The 21899-nt window shown below is 37.4% G+C and overlaps 1 protein-coding gene across 2 annotated transcripts in view; it reads right to left on the bottom strand.

Annotated features, from left to right (window-relative positions):
* The window catches only part of MAGI2 (membrane associated guanylate kinase, WW and PDZ domain containing 2), a gene marked incomplete at both ends in the record, with an annotated part of 741772 nt that overhangs the window by 228642 nt on the left and 491231 nt on the right, over positions 1-21899 (bottom strand). For both annotated transcript variants that reach the window (XM_080355648.1, XM_080355649.1), the window contains 2 exons: positions 8534-8747; positions 19452-19667. In XM_080355648.1, the coding sequence (XP_080211774.1) occupies positions 8534-8747; positions 19452-19667 (430 nt within the window). The remainder of the gene's footprint in view (positions 1-8533; positions 8748-19451; positions 19668-21899) is intronic.

Here is a 21899-nt window from a genome sequence, read left to right as displayed (position 1 = left end):
TACACAACACACAAACACCCTACAATGAAGACAGACACAACTACTCTTGTGCTGTTCTCAGTAAAAGAGGGAAATAAGTAGCCCTGCATTACAGCGTGGTGCTTTTTTAAGATGTCTACTTCTGTTGTAGGCAGGAGGTTTATTTGGTAGGGTACTCTTCCAGCCTCTTGTGTGTCACTTTTAAGGCGTGAGTTTTAGAGAGATGCTGCTCTTGCCATAGCTGGTGCTACGCTAGCACTATCCTTTTGTTGTTCAGAATAAGCCCCTGTTAGCTATCTTCCATCAAGGACTAGAATTGGGGTTAGCCAACCATAGAAACAAAAGAGGGGAAGATTCTGTCCCACACAGATAGGACATGTTGGGAAGGAGAGGAATCACAATAGCACGGTGGTGCCAGCTTGCTGGATGTTCCAGCGCAGGCTGCAGGGACATCTCAGGGAAGATGTCCTGTGTCTCAGGGCTCTGGCTGTTCCCTCTTCAGCTCTGCAATGGACTAGAATCTGTAAAAGCTAAAGGGGATCAATATTTACCTCATAAACAGGTTTTAATATAATTTAGAAGAAACCTTGATAGGAAAACTAACTATGGGAAAGAGGACAGATGGAACACTAAAATAGCCAAATTAACACCAATGGCAAAAGTAGCATTAACACGTATCTTCTGCATGAGCACTGCACGTTAATGCTTCTTAAGCAGTAAAAGCTTTCTAAAATGTGCAGTATATGACCTGCCTGCCTTACACTAGATGTAATCATGAATGTCCGTTTGGAAAGTCTTACAGACAGACCAGAAGGAAAAGGGGCTGGGAGTTTCCAGATTAGTTATGAATGAATTTCAGATGAATAGTGGAGGCAGTTGTGAAATAAATGCACAAACAGGCAGTTGGAGCAGTTGTCACTGACTGAATGAGAGTGAAGTCATGCAACAAAAGCATTCTGTTAGAAATACAGCTGTGGCTCCACCAGCATTTGCCACTGTTTCATTACTCAGCAATAATCATATCTCCTCACAAAAGGGCAGGTTTAGAATGTCCATCCTTACACAAGTTCAATGACTTGAGTACAAGCTAGGACAACTGAGATTAAAGACAAGTGCTGGCAAATAATCCAAGCATGTCTTAGAATCTGTCTTAGGAAAATTCCTAATTTTGGAAAGTCTGAAAGCAGTCAAGGAAGGATCTCTTGTTTTGCTTCAAGCAGGTGGAGCATAGGAATAGCATAACATATTAAAATTCATCCTAATTTGTTACCTTCTAAATGAAATAGAAACCACTTATAGGCCTGAAGTGTATTGCAAATTTGAAAAATAATTAAAAAGAAGTTACCCAGTAAAGCAGTGTAGCTTTATATTGTAGCGAAAAGTCAATAAAATAATTATCGCTGAGTTAACAAACCCTCCCTCTTTACCAAGTATTTGCATTCAGCAGAAATGGTTTATTATAATCAGAGTTCTCTGGCACCAATTATAGACAATTTCAAATGTACGTGAAAACAAAAAACCCAGCCAGTTTAAGCAGAGTGAAAGAAAGCTCAGAATACTTCCCAGAAACCCTGACTCAACTCTCTGTTCTTCTGCAGCTTTTCTTTGTAGCTCTGCTTTTAAGACTTTGCGGAGACTGTTTATGCCCCAGTTCCTCGTTATCACCACTGGAACCTGGTACCAGGACCAGAGCCTCTCCAGAAGTCTCACTGTACACTCATCCACACCTTTAGGAAGGAAACACAACAGAACCGTGGCCTAATTTGACGATGTATTATCTTTCTATAATAATTATTTGCTAGACAGTATATTATTTTACTTAAGGTTTGAATAGAACGGATTTGTGTTAATAATCTGTCAGTTTAAAGCACTTTGAGAGATAGTTTCTTGTACTAACAAAGCCTTCCTTCTTGAAACATTTTTGAAAGGAATATAGAAAGTAGTTACTGACAGTAATAGCCTTAATATCTTTTGAAAACACTGCAAACCTATTCTAAAATGTGACTCTTGCAAGATATGTAATTTGCACGTTATTGTGAAAGGCATTTCAAAATGGGTATTTACCAATGTGCTGCTTCAGTGTATTTGGGGATAGCGCATTTGGATTTGTTTGGGTTTTTATTGTGAATACATTACATTCAAGATGGTCCTCAATATAACAGCTTGAGCAAAGGGGAGTACATGAGACAAAGTGCACTACAGGCGTCTTCACTTTGAAAATGCTCACTGCTCCCTCCTTTTTGCATGCCTAAGATTTGTAGATCTGCAGAGCTTTTCAGATAACACAGTAATTAATTTCAAGTAATTGATGTGCAGGGGGACAGTGAGATGAAAACAGAGCATTAAAATGGCAATTTTGCAATTCCTCCTTCATGGGGTGCTACCCAAACTTCTTGCACACATGTATGGCCAGATAAAAAAGGGAGTTGTTCTCTGGCTGTGGTTTGGATGACAGCAGCTATGAATGCGAGTTTGTGTTGCATTTCACACTGCCAGTGTGTGTGTTAGATGTGTCTGGAGTACAGGGTCCTTAAGAAACACAGGTTTGGGGTGTCTGTCCCGTGAATCCCAGATGGCCTTGGGCACTGCTCAGCCAAAATACAGTGGTGATGCCTCTGAGTGCCTATGCATGATTTTTGGGGGAATATAAAAATGCCTAAAGTCTTCTATGGTAACTTCTGCTGTTTAGGTTACTCTCTTTTAGGCAGTTAACTTCGGATAAAAAACTCATGTGACTTCAGCCGTCTAGAAATTACATAGCTAATTATGTAGAATTCATCTCTATTCAAGGGAGAGGCACCTATACAGAGTAATTTATCTTGCCTATCTTCCAGTGGGACTGGGGACCTAACCATATGCCCTTAGTGACATACTAGGTGCTATGGCATCTCCCAAGCGACTTCTTGCTGAAACTCCAGAAAGGCGTCGTTTTTGACAGGTTCCGTGTCATATCTGCCATGTTGATGGAGATGTCTTGGGCTATCACTATCACTCTACAGTAGTGCTTTGGCTCAGATAAGGAGGTCACTTTTCAAGTGAATTTCTCAATTATCTTCACTTACACACTGAATATTCTCCCAGCTTGTAAGCTTCTCACACTTGAATTTAAACGAGATGATACACAGCAAGAGCTCACCTAACGCACTATGAACCATTCGCAGGCATGAAGCCCATGGCAACTGAAAAGATCTAGTATCTGTGGATGCCAGGCCATCAGCACCAAATGTTTCACTCTGCAGTCTACTGATGTTGTGAATTTATTAATAGATATGGACATGGTTTAGATCAGAAGGAATTCAGGCTGGTTTTAAATGAAATCTGGTCTCATGGACTGAGTTCAAGGGTTCAGGGGTTGGAGACAATTAAGTGTACTCCATCCCTAGATGAATTTTCCTTTTAGTTTCATCTGAAAGGAATTCAGTTCATGTACTCTGAAATGTGAACCAAATCACAGTGCATGGAGACAACCAAAAGATTTGCTTCAAAAGTGTGTTCCTGATACAAATTACATACTACTGCAGAGGTACCCATGGATATCCAAGGGCATCTTTACTGGTAGAAGCACCTACATTAAGGCAAACTAATTCTGCCCTTATCTTCAGGCAGGATGAATCAGCCTCTGAAGGTAATTATCTCTCTCCATTGACCACAGGAGTTTTGGCAACTGCTTTATACTAGATACTAATGCTATATGGCAAGCCAGGTGAGCTGAATCTTCTAGTTCAATAAATACAAAGGAGAAAAATTATAATACCACTGCAAACATCAGAGAAAAGGTGTTGGAAGAGAAATTCTGCAGAGCAGAGCAGCAGAGATCTTTGGGGAGAAGAAATAAGAAAGTGAGGAAAGACAACAGGAGTTGAGCTAGCAATTTGACCTGGATTTCAGTGTAGATAAAAACAAGTGAGAGCAAGGGACAATGCACCACTAGTACAGACTGAGAATGTCTTTATAACATCAAAAGGTGAGAGAAGAAAAAAATTCAGCATTGTCCAATTTCTTTCCAGTTCTACCATTTCCTCATTCCTAATTAATTTGTCATGAGGCAAGGAAATGGTCTTAGGATAAAGAAACCAAGATAGGTCTTTTCACCCTACATTATATTGAAGTCTAAAGAGCATCAGAAATCTGATCATCGTTATGCTGACCAAAACTGGAAAATTCAATAAAATATATAAGCAAGGAAAAAGCATGATGGACATCTACGATCAAATTCACATGAGCCCTGATGATTTAGAATTGTCCACACAATAAAGTCATATTGATGCAAGATGGCTTGTTTCCCAAGGAAGAAGAATCCCATCAGAAGTGAATATTAAAACTGCATGTGAAAAAAAAAAAAAAATCCTTCATCTTAATTGCTACTTAATTATACTTAATTAAAGTAGCAGAAATAACCATAGAATCAAAATATGGTGAATTTCAGTACTGTGCACTGATACGCTGATGATGGAACATACTCACAAAAGTGCCAGGCTAGCTCATAAGAGACTGAGAAATCACTGCAGGATATGGAAATAATATTGAGCAGACAGAAGGGTGTACTTCCACCTCAGTACTTTTTGTATGTTCTAGTACAGAAGATAAAGTTATTAAATGTAATGGTGTAGCCAGGCTTAACTAATATATCCTGCTTTCTGATGCTGAACTGATGGAGCAATCAGGAACAGGTAAAACTATCATGATTCTTCTGGTAAGCAAGATGTTACGATAAATATGTTATTCCTACAATCAAAAGACTTTCCTACCTTAAAAACTACTAAGAAGAAATACTGATCCCATTGAAGTCTGTAGCAATATCCTTAGAAACAAACTAGGTCAGGATTTTACTTTTCCATTTTGTAGCTGTACTTTTCAGGTAACACCTGAAATAGCACCAGCTGTATTAAAAAATTTAATGGTTGTTTTTTACTGTGAAAAGGAGAGTCCTTGGCAGAAACCCATTTTATAGCTGTTTTGTAGTCTTTTATAGTGCTCTCATAAAAAAAAGTAGCTTTAGCAACTAGAAAAGATACTGCAACAGGTCCAGAAAGCAATGCTGACTATGCTGCTCAGAGTAGGAAAAGACTGAATGTCTTTGAGATGTAGTGGAAATTGTTTTTTTTAAACCTCGTATAGCTAAATTCTCACAAAAAACACCACAAGTCAAAGATGGTCCTTTAAAGATGTATTACAGAGGTCTGAGTTTATTCTACATTTTTCCACATCAACAAAACAAGTATTAATGTAGCATAAGCAAAAGAAACCATATGTACTTTTGAAGAGTATAGAGTTAAATAGCTTTTGTTATGGGCTATGTAATGTCCTTGAGACTATTCATTAAGGCTTAGCTGTAGCTCAGCTTAATGAATTGCAGCTCTTCCTGGTTTAATCACTTACTCTCCCCACACACCTTCCAGAGAGCTCTGCTGCCTATAGGTGGAGAGAGGGCTGGAAAGAGAGGCAAAGTCAATTCCGCCTTTTATAAATGAGTATCGTAATGTGTAACCTTCTCTACAGGGGAGTCTACAATGTCATAGTGAATGTGATGGAGTTGGAGAATTGTGTGAGAGCAACATTTAAGGCTGATTGTATGTGATTGCCGATGCACCAAGAGTATTGGTCCTTTTTATATTCCCTTCAACACTGCAGCGGACCCACACAGCAAACATCGATTGCCCGGGATCCAACACAGCTAACATCTGCTGACTTTGTGAGGAAAACACACTCCCATCTCTAGTATGTGGTTTGAGAGTAGCTGCCAAGGTGAAGTCTGAAGCTATGGGGAATTGCAACCTTTTCTTAGCCCTGGGAGAGGGAAAAACTGAAAATCAGTGATTGCTATAGTTTATTTAGGCACACCAAAATAGGTCACTCCTATCACACATTTTAAAGTGGGAAAGAAGGAGCAGAACTGAAGGGGTTTTTTGGTGGTATTCCAATTTATATACAGTGTTTTAATTATTACATGTTCTCATTAGCATATGTTCTCAATGAAAGCAGATGTAGAAGATGGCCTCCTATTTGTGTGGTGTGTGCCTGTATTTTAAAATTTGGATTTGTATGTAAGGGAGGCTGGAAACAGTCCAATAAATGTACTTAAGTAGCTCTTCCTGAAAAACAGTGGTAAGTTTTATGCAGTAAGAAGGGATCTTTTCCTATTCTGTCTGTGAATGCTAATATAGGTAAACACTTAGGTCATGCACCTATGTCAAAAAAGGGGAAGAAAGGAAGAAACAGATCAAGCCATGCTCTAAAACACAACTGTCCTCTGAATCACACAGTGAATCTTGTATGCTTTTTTTTTTCTTTTCAGACCTTAAGGCACAGGAAATTCCTTTTGATGTGATTTACAAAATGCTAACTGGGCCATTAATGATTAGCAAATAATTAATACTGTCTACAGACAATTATCTTTCTTCTTGCAAAGTCACTCTCTCACTGTAAATCTGCCATGTTACTGCTGATGGCAGTTTTGACAAATGAGCTCACATACAAATTTTAAAGGTTAGTTTGAGGTGAATGAATGAATGAAAATGCTGCCATGAAACCTAAGACCTTTGGATATACCTGTGACAACCTGGAACTTGAGATCACTCAGTGCTTAAAGTCCTTAGGGTTTAAAGGCACAATTCACAGGAGCCTTGAATAAAGCAATAAAAGATGCTGCCTAATATGACTTTTCTTTTCACCCATTGTGATGTACACTTTAACAATGTTTGGTTTTCATCTATTATTTAATAATCTACTACACTCTTTACTACTGTTTGAGGAGATGCTGTTAGACAAATAGGTTTTTGTTATCTTTTTATCTTTCTGGTTTTTGCGACAGCAAATGGAGTCTCTTCATGCCATTAACCAAAGTGACTTGTAAACAAAGAGGCAATTTAACAGCATCCCCACAGCATTACATTCCTACTTAACCCTGTGAAGACTGTGCAATGTGAAAACTCAAATGATCAAAGAGTTGTTCCTATGCTAAGATTCTAGTAAATAACTGGTATTTTTACAGATGTGTAATTGCACTTTTTTGCAACTACATTATTTAATAATATAATCTCAAAAGCAAGAAGCCCTTCTATCCATTCTGCACCTCTGATTGATTTCTCTGCTTTACATAACATTCATTTAGTGGAAGTGAATGATGATCATTGTCAGAACTGCAGTGCAAACCAGAGCATTTCCAGGAGAGGAAGTAAGCTGTAACATCAAAGGAATTTGTGGAATGGAATGGCTGCTCTGTAGAGCAGCAGGGATATTTGCATTCACTGTATTTGTTACAAAATATACATTTATTTCCTATTAAAATGCAGGCTGCAGTATTTACCACTGTCAGTTTGGAGTGTAAGTGACCTACCCACCATCTCGTTCTTCACTCCCCAAACATGTCACATGTTTCTGTTACAAGCAAAATAAAAGTACCACATAATTCAGTCTGCTTTCTTTCAAAGCATTCAATTTGCACAGAAAAATTAAATTTGGGAGTGAGGTAAGAAGGAAACGAGTGTTTGAGCTAGCCCAGAGGTCATCCTAGTTCTTCTCCGCTTGCTTGGGCAAAGTTACTATAATTACTCTTTTTCTAGAACAAGCATATTTTTGCCCTTTTCAGCAAAGACACTTATGTTTTAATAGTTACTGCTCTTTTCAGCCTTGTATATGCCAGAAGCTATAGTTGGTAATGCCAGTGTTCATGAAAAATCACATGCACAAAATTTATTCTTATAATTTGTTTACACTTCATGTGATAGTTGTAAAATTTTACATGAAATAAGAGACTTAAAGCACAAGTGCCCCAACCAAATATTATTTTTACCTGCTAATAAGCAGAATAATGACTAACACTTCAAATTGTTTGAGGCAGTTCCTTAAAGCAAACATTAATGCTACTGCTACCTCTGTAGTGGTGTTCTGCTGATGAAGATGTTAATTTTTCCTTTCTCTTTTTTTTTTTTTTGGTGGAATATGACCTTATTTGAACCCACTCATTTGCGTTCTTATTCTGGTAACGTGTATTAATGACAGCACTTAGAGAAGAAAGAACTTTCATATCCATTTGTTCAATGAGTTAGCTAATTAGCAACAGCAGCAATAGGTATGTATAGCCTACCAACAGGAAAAGTTTTCTACACATAATTAATTCTCCTTATTGTCCATTCATCTCTTATTATTTCTGAATATAGCATGGCCTCCCTTTACTGTTCACTAGTTAGTTTTTAGCCTATCTTTCCTTAAATTGGCAAAAAGCTCAACATTCTCTACTCCTGTCCACAAAAAAGGGAGAAACCAGCAATTCTGCTACTTTCTCATAAACATCAGAAGAGCAGAAAAGCCTTGCTTTCAACAGAAGAAATAACAGCTTTAATTGCTTTCATCAAAGTGCTAAACAGTCCAGTTACCTCTCTTAAAACCCAGCATGCTTCAATGTAAGTCAGTAATGCAGGTATTGCCACGAGCTCTCAGGAGCCTTGACAGCCAGAACATTCCTGTTGTTTTAATGCTTCACTCCACCACACAAACCATTTCCCCACCCAGTTAAATACAATATAGCTATAAAAAGAGAAGAAATAAGACTCACTCAATAAAGTAGACTTCCCCTTTTTCTGTATAAGCCATTTCCCAGTTATCAGGTAGTGGGCCCAAGTCATCATTTTCTTCAGGTTTAGTCTGCTTTGTTACATCCATATCCTCCTTTGCATCTTCAGGCTGAGTATATCCTGGCGCAGGACAAGGCTGGGTGGAAGATACCTCACCTGAGACACCTGTGCTTTTCTCTTCATGTTCACTTGATTCTGCAAGAGAAGAGAAATTACAGGTTTTGGATATCCAGGTTAATGGTGGAGAATTTACTGGGCACAAGTCTCCAAGCAATACTCTATGAACTGCAAGTCTTGAAATAAAGAGAAAAATTCTGTTTGGTTTACACAAGGGTACCTCTGATGATGCATTTTATCTAGAACACAATAAAAGAAAATAAAGCAATAAACCCAAACTGAAACAAGAAACTAATAAAGAGCTAAGAAACAAGCCAAAGAGTTCTGGCTTGTTCTGTCCCAGGAGTCCTTCCAGAACAGCAATTAGCACTGAGCAAAGGCAGCCTCATATCCAGCAACACTACTGTCTTGTGTCTTAACTTTTCAATCTATACACCATAAAACATGTATCCAGCTGTTTTACTACAGACAACAGGTCCTTTTCAATTAAAAAAAAAACAAAACCAAAACCGATATATACTAATTACTTTACCTATATCCATATATCAAAGAAATCAATATGACATCCATAAACTTGTAACAATATATTAACTGTATAGAAAGTGGTTGTGATTTCATTACCAATACAATCTCTGGAAATCAAATGCTTCTTATACTCCATGTGATTGTGTTTCACTGTCACCAATAATATATTCAGAAAGGAGTCGTCTTTTCCTATTTCTTCTTCAGTACTTGACCTTTCACTTTTTATTAATTTTACTTGCTATAAAGTCAGAATTAAAATATGTGGTGTCCAAGGGTATCTCTACCACTATCAGTTCACACAGTCCAGTCCAGACACTTTTAGTAGTACAATTTAGTGACATTTGTTAAAACATCTGCTGAACACAAACATAAGACCAAACCACAAAAATACCTCAAAAAGACCCAGCTAACTAAGGACCAGGTGCACAATATTAGGAGTCTAAAATGTGCCTTGTCCACATTGTTGAACACTTAACTTGACGCATCAGAGTCTACATGTTCATCTACGTGAATGAGTATCACATAGCATGGCTTCCATGCACACAACTATAGACAGTGGAGAAAACACAATATTTCTTGACTACTACTAGCTCAAACAGAGGATGCTTCAGAGAACTTGTTCAATTAAAGAGAGTTCCACATCCTTGATGTGAATGAATGTGGTTGACTAGTCTATTAGGTATGCATTTGTAAGCTGTGTTTTATCATATAGTCTATGTAGGAATTATTTCTTGAAAATATGTGGCAGGAATCTGTTGCCTCAGCGGACAACAGAAGTTTTCATCCTTGGATCCTCTTTTTCTGTTGCACTCTGATGAAGCCTGATCTCATTGAAAAGTTAGTCAGACCCCTACATTTGGCCAAATGAACTGCAACTAAAATAATTTCACAATTTTAATATATTGACTGAATCTCTACTGATTACAACTAGTCAGATGGCTGAAATGACCCTACATGTTAAGGCAGGTAAACCAAATTCAGTCCTGCTTAGGCTAGTTCATCAGTTTCTAGATAGTTAAAATGAGAGGAGGTGAATTTCAGACCTAGCGAGCATGACTTTACATTAGCTTACATGAAGGCTAAAATGACATAAGCTCACCGACAGATATAATTCATAGGGACACAGACAATGAATATCAGAGGAGAACTGAGAACAAACTCTGAACTTGTACACCTGTATTTAATCAAAAGGATACATATTTGCCATAATAAAGACTATATTGAGACTACTATAGCTTTTTCATAAAGATACATAAAAAATGATCTCTGGTTTTGTATCATAAAAGATGTATATACACTTGCTCAAAGTAACACTATATGGACTGTATTTAAGTCTGTGAATAATTATAAAAAAAGGAGAATACATTTTTAAAAGAAGTCAACAATGTAGTCTACAATAAAGTACAAAAAGAAGACAATTTCTTAAATGAACCAACTGCATCCAGAGTACAGAGCTATGCAGGTATTTTTATGACACATATTGAAGGAAGAAGACAACTTGGGTTAAATGATCTAATTTGTGATGCTTAGGACAGCAAGAATGAAGAACAACAAAAAATTAAGAACAATGGTGTTAAAACCCCTCAGATTTTAATAAACTCACAGAATTAACTAATTTGTTGTTCTGGCAAGCAACAGTGAGGGAAAAGGAGTTCAGGAGAATCAGTAAAGATTAAATGAACAATACTGAGATTGCAAGCACAAATTGCTCTAATGATAAAGAAAAATAGTAAGTATAATCAGAGATCATTTTGATTAAGCCATGAATTTTCGACAGTTTACTACTTGATATAGAATTGTACAAAAGGTGAAAACCAGATTGAGTTGTTAAGGATGAACATAGAAAAACAATATGAGCATGTAATAGCAAAGCAGAACAGCCAGTCTAGAAAATGGGATGTAGTCAGGGACATTAGAGGTGACAAGAAAAACTTCTGTAAGTGCGTCAATAAGAAGACCAAAATCAGACTCATTCCACTCTGTGGGAAGGAAGGAAAGCTAATAATACCTGACACGTAAAATACCAAGGCAGTTACTGGGTTTTTTTGCCTCTGTCACTACAGCAAAACAATTACCTGTGTTTAAATGACTAACATAATTAGCGTCAGCAATAGGGCTAAAGAACTTAGAGTGGGCAGAGAACAGGTCAGGTACAGCTAAGATGAAGCAGCTTTTCTCAATTAGTAGAGCCCGATTAAATGAAACCTGGCCTACAGAGGGAACCAATGAAGCTGACTCATTGCTAGTAATGGCTACACCTGTGAGACTTGATGGAGAAAAGAAACTTAGAAAAGGTTGACACAGTTCTGGTTTTAGTAAAGTATCTAAGATATAGGTTTTCAGATAGTTTTATGTTCTTAATTTTGAGCACTGAAGTTCCCTTTGAAATAATTTGCTCAATTAGACTATTATGTTTTTTTTTTTTTTAAAAAAAAAGAAGGATCCAAAGAACTGTAATTTCACTTCTTTCTATTTTTAATTCCTAGATGGACATTGGTACCAGCAATCAAACCACTTACATGTAAGCTCGTCAAAGGAGATAAATAATTTTCAAATTTTTTTCAGGAAGAAACTGTGCCAAACTAATCTTATTTCTTTTCATGACAGAGCAAAAGGTGCTGTTCCTTCAGGAGAAATAGTAGACACAGCTTTCATGATCTTACAAAAAGACTTTTGACACAGACACATACAGCCTTTTAGAATAATGTGACAAAAAATAGGTCCAGTCTTGAACAGGGTGATGGTCTATAGCTCTACAGCCATATGCAGCTCATGTTCCTAAATCTTAACTCATACTTGAACTATGTGATATTGCAATCATATTATGATGTTTGGAAGTGTGAATCTGCCTGTGGGAAGAAATAAAATAGAAAGACATACAAATGCAAGTTTTGCTTCGATGCATCCCACACCAGTGCGGTATGATCCCAGGGGAGCTAAAGTCACCTTCTCCTTATCTATTACTCCTAAAAACCACCCCTGTCCCGGCTTTCCAAAATACATAGCACCTGTCTTGTGCAAAGTGACACATTCAGCTGTAAAAATACAAGATAGGGAGCAAGTTCCTACGCAGAATTCCTACTGAAAATACAAGGAAGGTATGGAGATGTGTAAGGGATGTATAACCATTACCTTCAGTCAATAATAATACTATTGCAAAAGAAAAACAAGGATCATAATAGGGAGGAAGAGCAGGCATATGCGATACAGGTCTTTCCACCTTGAGCTACAGTAAAGTTTAATTAGGATACTGTGCCCAGTTTCAAGAATTTCATATCAAGGAAGATGCAAATAGTCTATAAGATAGAAAAGGAAAACCAAACAAATGAACAAACAAACAAAACCACCACCACCAAAAAGAAAAAAAAAAAAACAAACAAAAAACCCAACGAAACAAACCAAAACCCCAAAATGAACAAAGAAAACCCGAACAAACAAAACCCAAACAAACAAAAGCTACAAAAACCCAGAACAAAACCACAAAACCAAAAAGAAAAGATTGGAAGTATGCAAAAATTGCAAACCAGATGATTTCAGTTTTGAGGAGAAAAGACTGATGGAGAGGGGAAGGATTTTAAAATATGTAAAAGCTGTCTGCAAAGCAGAGAGTATATATGGTCTCCACTTCACCTGAGAATAGGACAATACAAGTGCTATAAATTCTTTGGTTTTTTTGCTCTTATCTCTGCAAAGAAAATTTAGTTCTCATCTGTCTCAAGCATCATTGACAGATCTATGAGTTGTATACCTGGGGATACATTCAGTCTTGACCACATTTCTGCTATAGGAAGGACACTGTATACTGAAGACAAGACATAAGGCCACACAGTACATATGACTGCAGTAGAACAAATAAATTTGGAGCACAGGTGCATCACACAGAATGGCTAATGATCAGTCAATTGGGCTGAGAGAGCACAGATGTGGTAACATTTCTGTGTCTTGGGATTCCACCATGATATTTGTAATACGTCTTCTTTCTCAAGACCTTATTTTCAACAGGTCTGTTGATGTCAGATTCTTGATTTTCAGTGATTATATTAACAAATCTGAGCCATCATGATGGAAGAAAAAATGTGAAAATTAAGCATTGGGGATTAAAAAAAATATTCTGAGCTTGAAGAGATAGAGATTGTTATCAAAATATAGTGGGGGAAAAAAGAAACCTAATGCTTATTTAACAGCTTTACAATATAATTATTTTAAAGCCAATCTCATGAATTATTAATTCCTGGATCATTATCTTTTAATAGCTTACTTTGATAATGGAGAAGGCATCATGATGACTAAAGCCGAAGTAATTGAGGTAGAATCGCCTAACACCATTTAATAACATTAAGAACAGCCTAGTCACACTTATCTGGAATACAGACGTAAGGTATAATCTTATTTTTTGTTATATGTATCTGTCATTCACATACTCCAGGCAAGGCAGATTCACCTTACTGCTAATATATGTTCATATATAACGCTTGATTTGAAAAAAAAAAAAAAAAGAAAAGGAACTCTGGTTAAAAACTAGCAGTGTCTTAAATGCATAGAGTTTGAAATACCACGGTGATACACTTCGAGCACAAATATTTACCTTCAGACAATATGATATAAAAGAGATCCTAAAACTGTACCATAATATGTGTCCAGAAGTATTTTAGTCACTAAAAAACCCTAATCAATTGACTTTATGGCAAGTGAAATAGCCTACTAGAGCTGCCATCTCACTACAAAACAAATTACATGGTTGAGTTTTCAAAAGCAGTTTAGCACAGTATCTCAAGAGTGAGTGTCCTGGGAAGTGACAGAATAGACACCAATAAAGCATCATCAAGTTATTGCACATGTGGAATACAAAGAACTTTGAGAACAAGATAACACGTATGTTAAAAATACCTACTTATCATTAAATACGGTAAGTTAATCTCTATAGTACTCCAACTCCAAATGCCAGCATACTGGTTGATATGACATATTCTCTATACAGTTCTTAGCCAATGTGGTAACCATTTAAAACAAAACAAAACAAAACAAAACAAAACAAAACAAAACAAAACAAAACAAAACAGTAGTTATGTCATGATAGCATCCTGTTTTCAGCAGGAATAGAGTTAATTTTCTTTCTAGTAGCTGTGTTTTGGATTTAGTATGAGAAGAATGCCAACAATACACCAAAGTTTTGGTAGTTGTAGGGCAGTCAAGAACTTTTCGGCTTCCCATGCTCTGACAGATGCACAAGAAACTGTGAGGGAGCAAAACCAGGACAGCTGACCCAAGCTGGCCAAAGGTGTATACCTTAACTTATGATGTTGTGCTCAGTATATAAACCAGAGTTGTCCAAGGGGGCAAATACTAGCACTCCAGATCAAACAGGCTATACGTGTGAGTGGTGAGCAATTGCATTGTGCATCACTGTTTTGTCTATTCTATCGTCATCATTATTATTACTACTATTATTGTTGTTGTTATTACTATTGTAATTATTATTCTCTTATTTTGCTGTCCTATTAAACTGTTCTTGTCTCAACCCACGAGGTTTATATTCCTCTTCCTCATCCCACTTGGCAAGGTAATGAGACATTGGCTGTGTCATCCTAGCTGCTGGATTGGGGGTAAACCATGACAGATAATGTCAGAATTTGAGCCTTCATCAATGCTGTTGTTTGCACTTTAAAATGTTTCTATTATTTACAGCATAACTCTTGAAATTTGCCATCTAAACATGTAATAGGTCCTTGTCAGTTTATTCCTTAATTTTAATGCTGCAGATTAGTCATGCAGTAAAGTTTAAAAATTTATTCTTTTCTTCCAAAACTCAGATGACCTAAACAATATAATCAGAGAACAAATTAAGGGAAATATTATTAAATATTAATTTATGGAGTGGTTTAAGCAGCTCTGAATAAAAATATTGCAGCTCTTTATACCCTTATTGTATCTAAATGACTAATTTGTTAAATTCTCCACAGGAAACAGTCCATCCATTTTAAATAACTGTTGGATACAAGAGTAATTTAGCTCATGTTTGCCAAACTATGTGCATCTATTTTCTTGTGAAAATATCATGCTGCAGCCTTGGAGCTTCTCCCTTTCCACAGCGCTGTAGCCATACTTGGGTTTTGGTGCTTTGCATGGAGATGCGGTTCCCCTGACTACTAGCAATAAGAACTAGGAGCCAATGTAAGGGAAGGAAAACAGGAGTCATGGAGACTGGTTGAGCATGGGGTACTCTACAGGTCACAGGTTGTGACTTTGCTGTGATAAATTGAGTTTGGAGAACACAGCTACAACAGAAACATCAATGGATACCAGCTTTTGTATTTTGTAAAATCTCAAGGCTCTTAGATGCCCTGTGTGTTATTTTCATGCTTCTGGCTGTCTTTGCTGTGTAAAAATAAAAGAATAAGCTCAACTTGTTGCCTGGGACTACTGCACCTTGAGTGGTGATTGACGGCATTGGGACTCTAGCCTTTTGCTTCATTATCAACCTAAGGCATGGAACGATCATTTTGAAACTCTGTGTCATATCTTATCCTCCAATTAATTTGAGCCTGCCAGAAATTTCATTCTCTGGGTGCAACTTATCATTGCTCAAGTAAAGTCAGATTAATGCCCATACATAAGCATTCTTTGGTTCTTCTGGAGTTTGGATGATAAATAATCAGTGAGAAGTGTGAAGCAAATGTGACATGACCAACACAGTGTCAAATCATGATTTTGGTTGCGAAGGAGACTGACTTAATTCTCTGCAGACACAAACTGCAACTGTAGTGAAAACTGAGTGTCTGACAAGTAGGTTGTAATTTAACCAGGAGTCTTTCTACCTCTTTTATTAGAGCTTGGGATTTACCGAAATAGTTTCATTCAATGCAATGTCCATCAGGAAAGGCTTCTCAGGTACAATATATTTCAGTGAATGGCAGAGACCCAACCCAGAGCAGCCAGAAGTCCAGTAATGTGGGCAATTGCACTGGGTGTGGGAAACCCAATGCTGACTCTAGACTTGGCCATCTTAACAGCTAATATAGAAATTGTCTCTCTCATATGTTGCTTGGGAAATAGTACGATTCTTAATTCAAATTTAGCAATCTAGGCTCTTGTGCATCTGTAGGCTGAATTAAGCATTCTATATTGCAGAGGTGATATCCTAAAATGGGTATATAAAACAGATACGCTCTCTTACTCTTTGGAATTGCCTCTTTCTCCTTACTTTATATAGAGCAGAGACAAGTAGCTCAAAGAAAAAGCAAGAAATTCAGGCATATAATACTGAAATTGAATTAAATACATCCCATCACTCGACTAATACTATTGTGTCCTGAGAGAACTTGATCCAGGATGAAGGACTGAGTGTGGTCCATTCTAAAATGAACAAAAGCCTCATCCTAAAGAAGTGAGAAGGCTTCTTGTTGGGTTTTGGGATGAGAACAGGCAACAAAAATCAGGAAAAACCAAAAACATTAGGCAGTACAAATTAGCAAGAAGACAATTATGGAGCGCAGATGAAGATCTCCAGGCTGTCCAAATACAACTGTCTGAGAGAAATCTGACGGCTGACGAAGCAAGGCATGTGGAAGTGAATTAATGAAAAATTGATTCCTACTAATAAAGCTCAACAGGTGCACAGATTTTCTTGACGCTAAAAAGTGGTCTGAAAAATGAGACCAAAGCACAAAGATCTCTGCAACTACAAATGTCACTAACTGGCTTGATAAAGACAGGTTTATTTTATTCAGATTCATCTTAGATCTGTTACTACTTCAACCTAGCAGTCCTAGGTGTTTTGCACCTTTGCCTTGCAAGCACTCTGATACCTTTGCTAATTAATAAGTCATTATGTTGCTGAGCATCTATAAAAAATGAATCAATGTTTCAGATGTCCCAAGAGTCCCATATTTAATAAAAGACTCCCATTAAAAGAGAAGCATTTAACATAGAATACACTTTCTAAAATAACTGGAAATAACAAAAATCCTGCCGTGGTTGGTTCTTTATAAAAACTAGATTGCTTCCTCCACCAGGAGTTAAACAAAAAGAAAGAAAAGAAAAGGAAAAAAAAAAAAAAAAAGAATTAACATGTTATGGTTTTCCTGATTGCTCAAAGACACAAACTACAAAGGAACACACATTTTAGAGGCAGTTAAGACTCTGTCAGCTCACAGAGAAAATGACTGCAGAAACAGGGTCCGTGGGAGCTACACTGCCCAACAAAGGCAACACAGCATGTATGTACAGAGCTGCTTTGCTACAATCCCCAAGGTCCTCAATCAGTGTAAGTGAACAACAAAACCCTGCTTATGAAACCATGAGAGCCAACACAGTCGCTGCTTGTTCTGCTGGCCACATCTACAGGAATTACTTTGTGGGGACAAGGAGGGGGAGTAGCGGGGGCTCTCTTACACCGATGCTCATCTATTTCATTTTTTAACACAGCACATGCCAGTGACTGTTTCTTGGGTGCTGCCTAGTCATTGTTCACATGGAATTTGCCTGGGAGAAATGAATTATAGGTGTACAGTGCAAGGAGAAAAGCAGGTAAACATTGCCATTTGATCCAGTTTGAGCTGAAACATATTGCCCTGGAAATTGCTTCTCAGCAATGGTCTGTTATGTGGCACATTTCACATAACTGCAAAGAATGATCTTTCTAATGATTTCTACAATACATATCAAAGAGCAAATCCTGCCTTTGCCTCTTTCGCTGTGGAAGTATCCTGGCAACAGAGCCAGTGCTGATGCTTTATGTAAGGATTTCTGGGCTCCAGCCTTTTCTGCTTAGCTGTGTAGGAAAGGTTTAAAGCACCAGGGCATTGCCGACAGATGCGATGTTGTGTGGAAGGGATGAGCAAGGCTCGTACAGCCTGTGATGGCAATGGCCAGAGAGTGATGCTGCAGACCTTTGACGAGCTGAGAGGGGAGAATGAAATCCACTCTCACTTCTCCTCCCCCGCTACCCTCCTTGTACACGGGGACGGATTCTGCACAGGGATTTGCCCTTACATTTAATGTTAGGCAACAACTACAGAAAAGCATGTGGCAAATGCATCCCTGATGGGGAGATATTCCATTTGATGTATTTTCTCATGCAGTAGGAGAAAAAAAAAAGTATATATAGAACCTGCAGTATGAAAATCCTTTTTGCAGTGTTTAGAGGATTAGGTAATAGATTTTTTGTTTCACATTAACCTATACATTTAAAGAACTTGAAATATTCGTTTTTATCTTCTCAACCATATGATTGTCACTACAGCACTACAGACTTCAATAATTTGTTTCAGAATTTCTAAGTTCATGAAAAAGATTCACAGAGTTTTTTCTCAGAGATATGGAAAAGTCTGAATTCTGTAATTTCCTACTTGAACAACAAGTGGTATTTCAGAATAAAAATTATTAAATACTGTAAAATGATGAAGGGGAAGATGATTCCCTGCTTTGAAAAAGGCTGGAGTTTTTTCGTGTAGGATACCAGTCAGTATCTTTATTAATGTTTGGACTCGATGATCTTGAGGGTCTCTTCCGACCAAAATGGTTCTGTCATTCTATGATACTATGGTTCTATTTCAAGCTCCTTTTTTTTCTGAAGTGCTGTGATCCAAGGGGTAAAGCAACAGCTGCCTTTTAGGACTAGATATCTGAAATCTTTATCAGCTTTATGCAAGACCTGGAACATTGCTGAAAAGAGTCTTTCCTGATAGGATGGCCAGCTGAGTTTCATTGGCAGTGCCACAAATTCATTAATATGACAATAGCTTTATTCTTCCATGATATTGCTAAATTTTATAACAATTTATGAAAGTTCACTTTATAATGTAGTGAATTCTCTTGTGAGTATCAGCACTTGAGAAAAAGGAGACCTGAAACACAGGGACTGCATTCAATTGACCAAATTACAGTTCTCCAGACTCCCTCTATAGTCAATGGAGAGAAACAGGCACTTGTGATTGATTTCCTAAGTTAGAAATCTCAAACAGATCACATGAACTGTATTCAGAAAGCAGATATTTTTCTCTTTGGCCTATAAATAGGGTTCAAAGTGACTAGTTCAGAGACAGATACCTTTATAGTATTTGATGTAAGTGAGATGACTCCCCAAAATGGAGGTTAAGTAATTTGTTTTAGGCTTGAGAGAAATCCTAGTATCCAAGATTCCTGTCTTTCAGTTCTACAAGAACATCGTTATCTGGACATGCATACTATCACTGCAGAAAGAGGTAACTGAGGACTCTGTGAATAACAGAAATGCATTGCAAAGTAAGAAGAACAGACCTGGTGTTACTGTCACGTCGTTTCCATTGACCACAGGTCTTTCTTCCTCTTCTTCCTCCGGTGGTTCAATACCTGTCTTCTCCATATTGCTCACAGACTTATTCCTCTTACGTTTGCCTTCAGCCCCGGGAGTGGCACCTGGGAGGATCTGATCTGTCACATTTAACAGCAATGGAGCTGGTTCTGCTGGGGGCTTTGGAGTGCCGTAGTAGTTGTCTGAAAAGGAAAGAAGAGTAATGACATGTCAAGTTGCAGAAGTACATATACTTCTGCTTCTTCTTTTGTCTCAGATTATTTGGATTATTTAAGGTAGGATCTGGTTAATCAGCTAATATGAAGATTAGTTCAAAACGTTTCGTGCAAAGCTAGATATTCATCTTCCATGAAATGGTAGTTGATTTTCTTGGTGGTAGCACTAGAGAACAAATTATGCCCACAAGGCTATACCATATTAAGACTTCCTGAAAATTTAACAGGGCAAGTCAACATTTCTCTCATCTAAATACATGATGAATGGGCCACATACCAGAGCTTTTTTCTTATTTCAGACCATTAGTTAGGACAAATTAGTTTTGTAATATCTATGCCACAATACAAGGATTTCTCAAGGATCAGAAGGACTATAAAAGTATTGGCTATTGACAATATTATGTCATTTTCACCACCCTCCAAATTCTCTCAACTGCTTAGAAAGTAAATACTCTTTCATTGATTCAGAGATTTGCAGTTTTCAGTAAAGCTTTCCCTTTCTCATTTTCATATTTGTCAGATTTTTGCTATTCATGAGCTCCCGATTTATAATAGTTAATGTATTTTCAAAGTAAGTTGAAACCTTATGCTTTAGGGCTTAAAATTATCTCAAAGTACGAGGAGGAATTTTGAGAAGACTTAAGGTGGTTGACAGATTACCCTCTGTTTGTCTCTCATGAAATTTCTGGCAGGCTCCTCTGTCACAAGGATTATTAGATTAGATGGACCATGGTCCAGACTTACCAATCAATGTTTGGATTTGTAGCATATCTAGTCTCAAAACTGGTTTCTTACTAATACCTCAACTTTGTCTTTAAAAATAATGTTCAAAATAGAATATTAAAATAATTAAATAAAAGAATACATTAAAAAATAGAAATTCCTTTCTAGTAGCAAACATTAAGAGTAATATAAGACATAAAGACAAAACCATGGTATTTATGCAGAGTTATCTTTTTTGTTTGCAAGTTGCATTGAAGGGCAGTGAACACGTTGCCTTACAAGTAGACTTGCAGCAGACAGCATGGGAAACTAAAAATAACTGTTCGGCTCTTAGAAACTTTTTGAAATAAAAAAGAACCTATGTAAGGATATTAAGTTCCTGAAGGTCTTTATAGACTGCATGACCATTTTTTAAGCTTTATCTCACAAGGGCTTCTGAGCGATCAAGTAATACTAGCAACTGTCAAAAAATAATTTAACCTCATATGAGTGTGACACAGATAAAGAATTATGTTATATCTGCACAGTAAACCATCCTAAGATGCATTTTGCAGGCACAGTAAAAATTATTTGTGTTACTAATATTCCTGTGTCACACAAACCACCTCAATACAGGCAAGTAGTTGAGCAGTCTTGCAACTACTGAATACTCAATTATTTTTTTCCAGTGGTTTAGCAAAATGATATTCATAACAGGTGTTTCTGTAATTGTAATACACTAGAAAAATTTGCTGTGTTAAATGGCCCTTGTACTCACTCTGGGCTTAGGGATGGCACAATGATAAACTGACTTGCTGAAGATGATCTTTGGATTTTATGAGATGGCAGCAGGTTTACCACAAAGCCCCAGTGCCAGTACAGCAATGAGCTGTGACTTTGTATGGCTGCTTGTGACCATCCCTCCTGAAGCCTGCAGGTCTCTCTGACTCCCAGGGTTAAAGCAGGGAGCAAGATTTAGGGTCTAAGGCGGGGAAGGGAAATCTGCACCAATCCACTCACAAAACTGCACTTCCAAAATAGGTAAAAATCAGATCTGGTCACAGTCAAATTTCTAAGCTCTGACAGTGCAGGGTATTTTGAGAGTACCTGAAAACCAACAGTCCTGAAGGCGGTGCTCAGTTGGAGGTCTACTTTTGTATTTCTTTAAGAGCCTGTTACTTTTTTTTGGTGAGATTGGATGTCTGAAATATTACATATTTTGAAAAAAAAGGATTCTTCGATTTAAAAAATTTCTCCCTGACCTAAGCTGTTTTACCAGTCTGAAAGTTAATCAGTGCCACAGATGCTACAAGCTTCACAAAACTTGTGAAGAGGGGACTGTTTTCCACTGATTTCATAAATGTCAGCACACAAATCCCAGGGTTATAGGACCAATGTGATCCAAACTGTGAAACTAAAAGTGCAATACCTTGGCTTTTTTGCTTTGTTCTTAGTTTTGCCATTGTCACACAGAATTGAGTGCCGTAGTAATTAGCA

The sequence above is a fragment of the Nesoenas mayeri genome, assembly GCF_963082525.1.
Source record: "Nesoenas mayeri genome assembly, chromosome: 1".
NCBI classification, from domain to species: domain Eukaryota; kingdom Metazoa; phylum Chordata; class Aves; order Columbiformes; family Columbidae; genus Nesoenas; species Nesoenas mayeri.
This window is presented reverse-complemented; position numbering and strand designations above follow the sequence as displayed.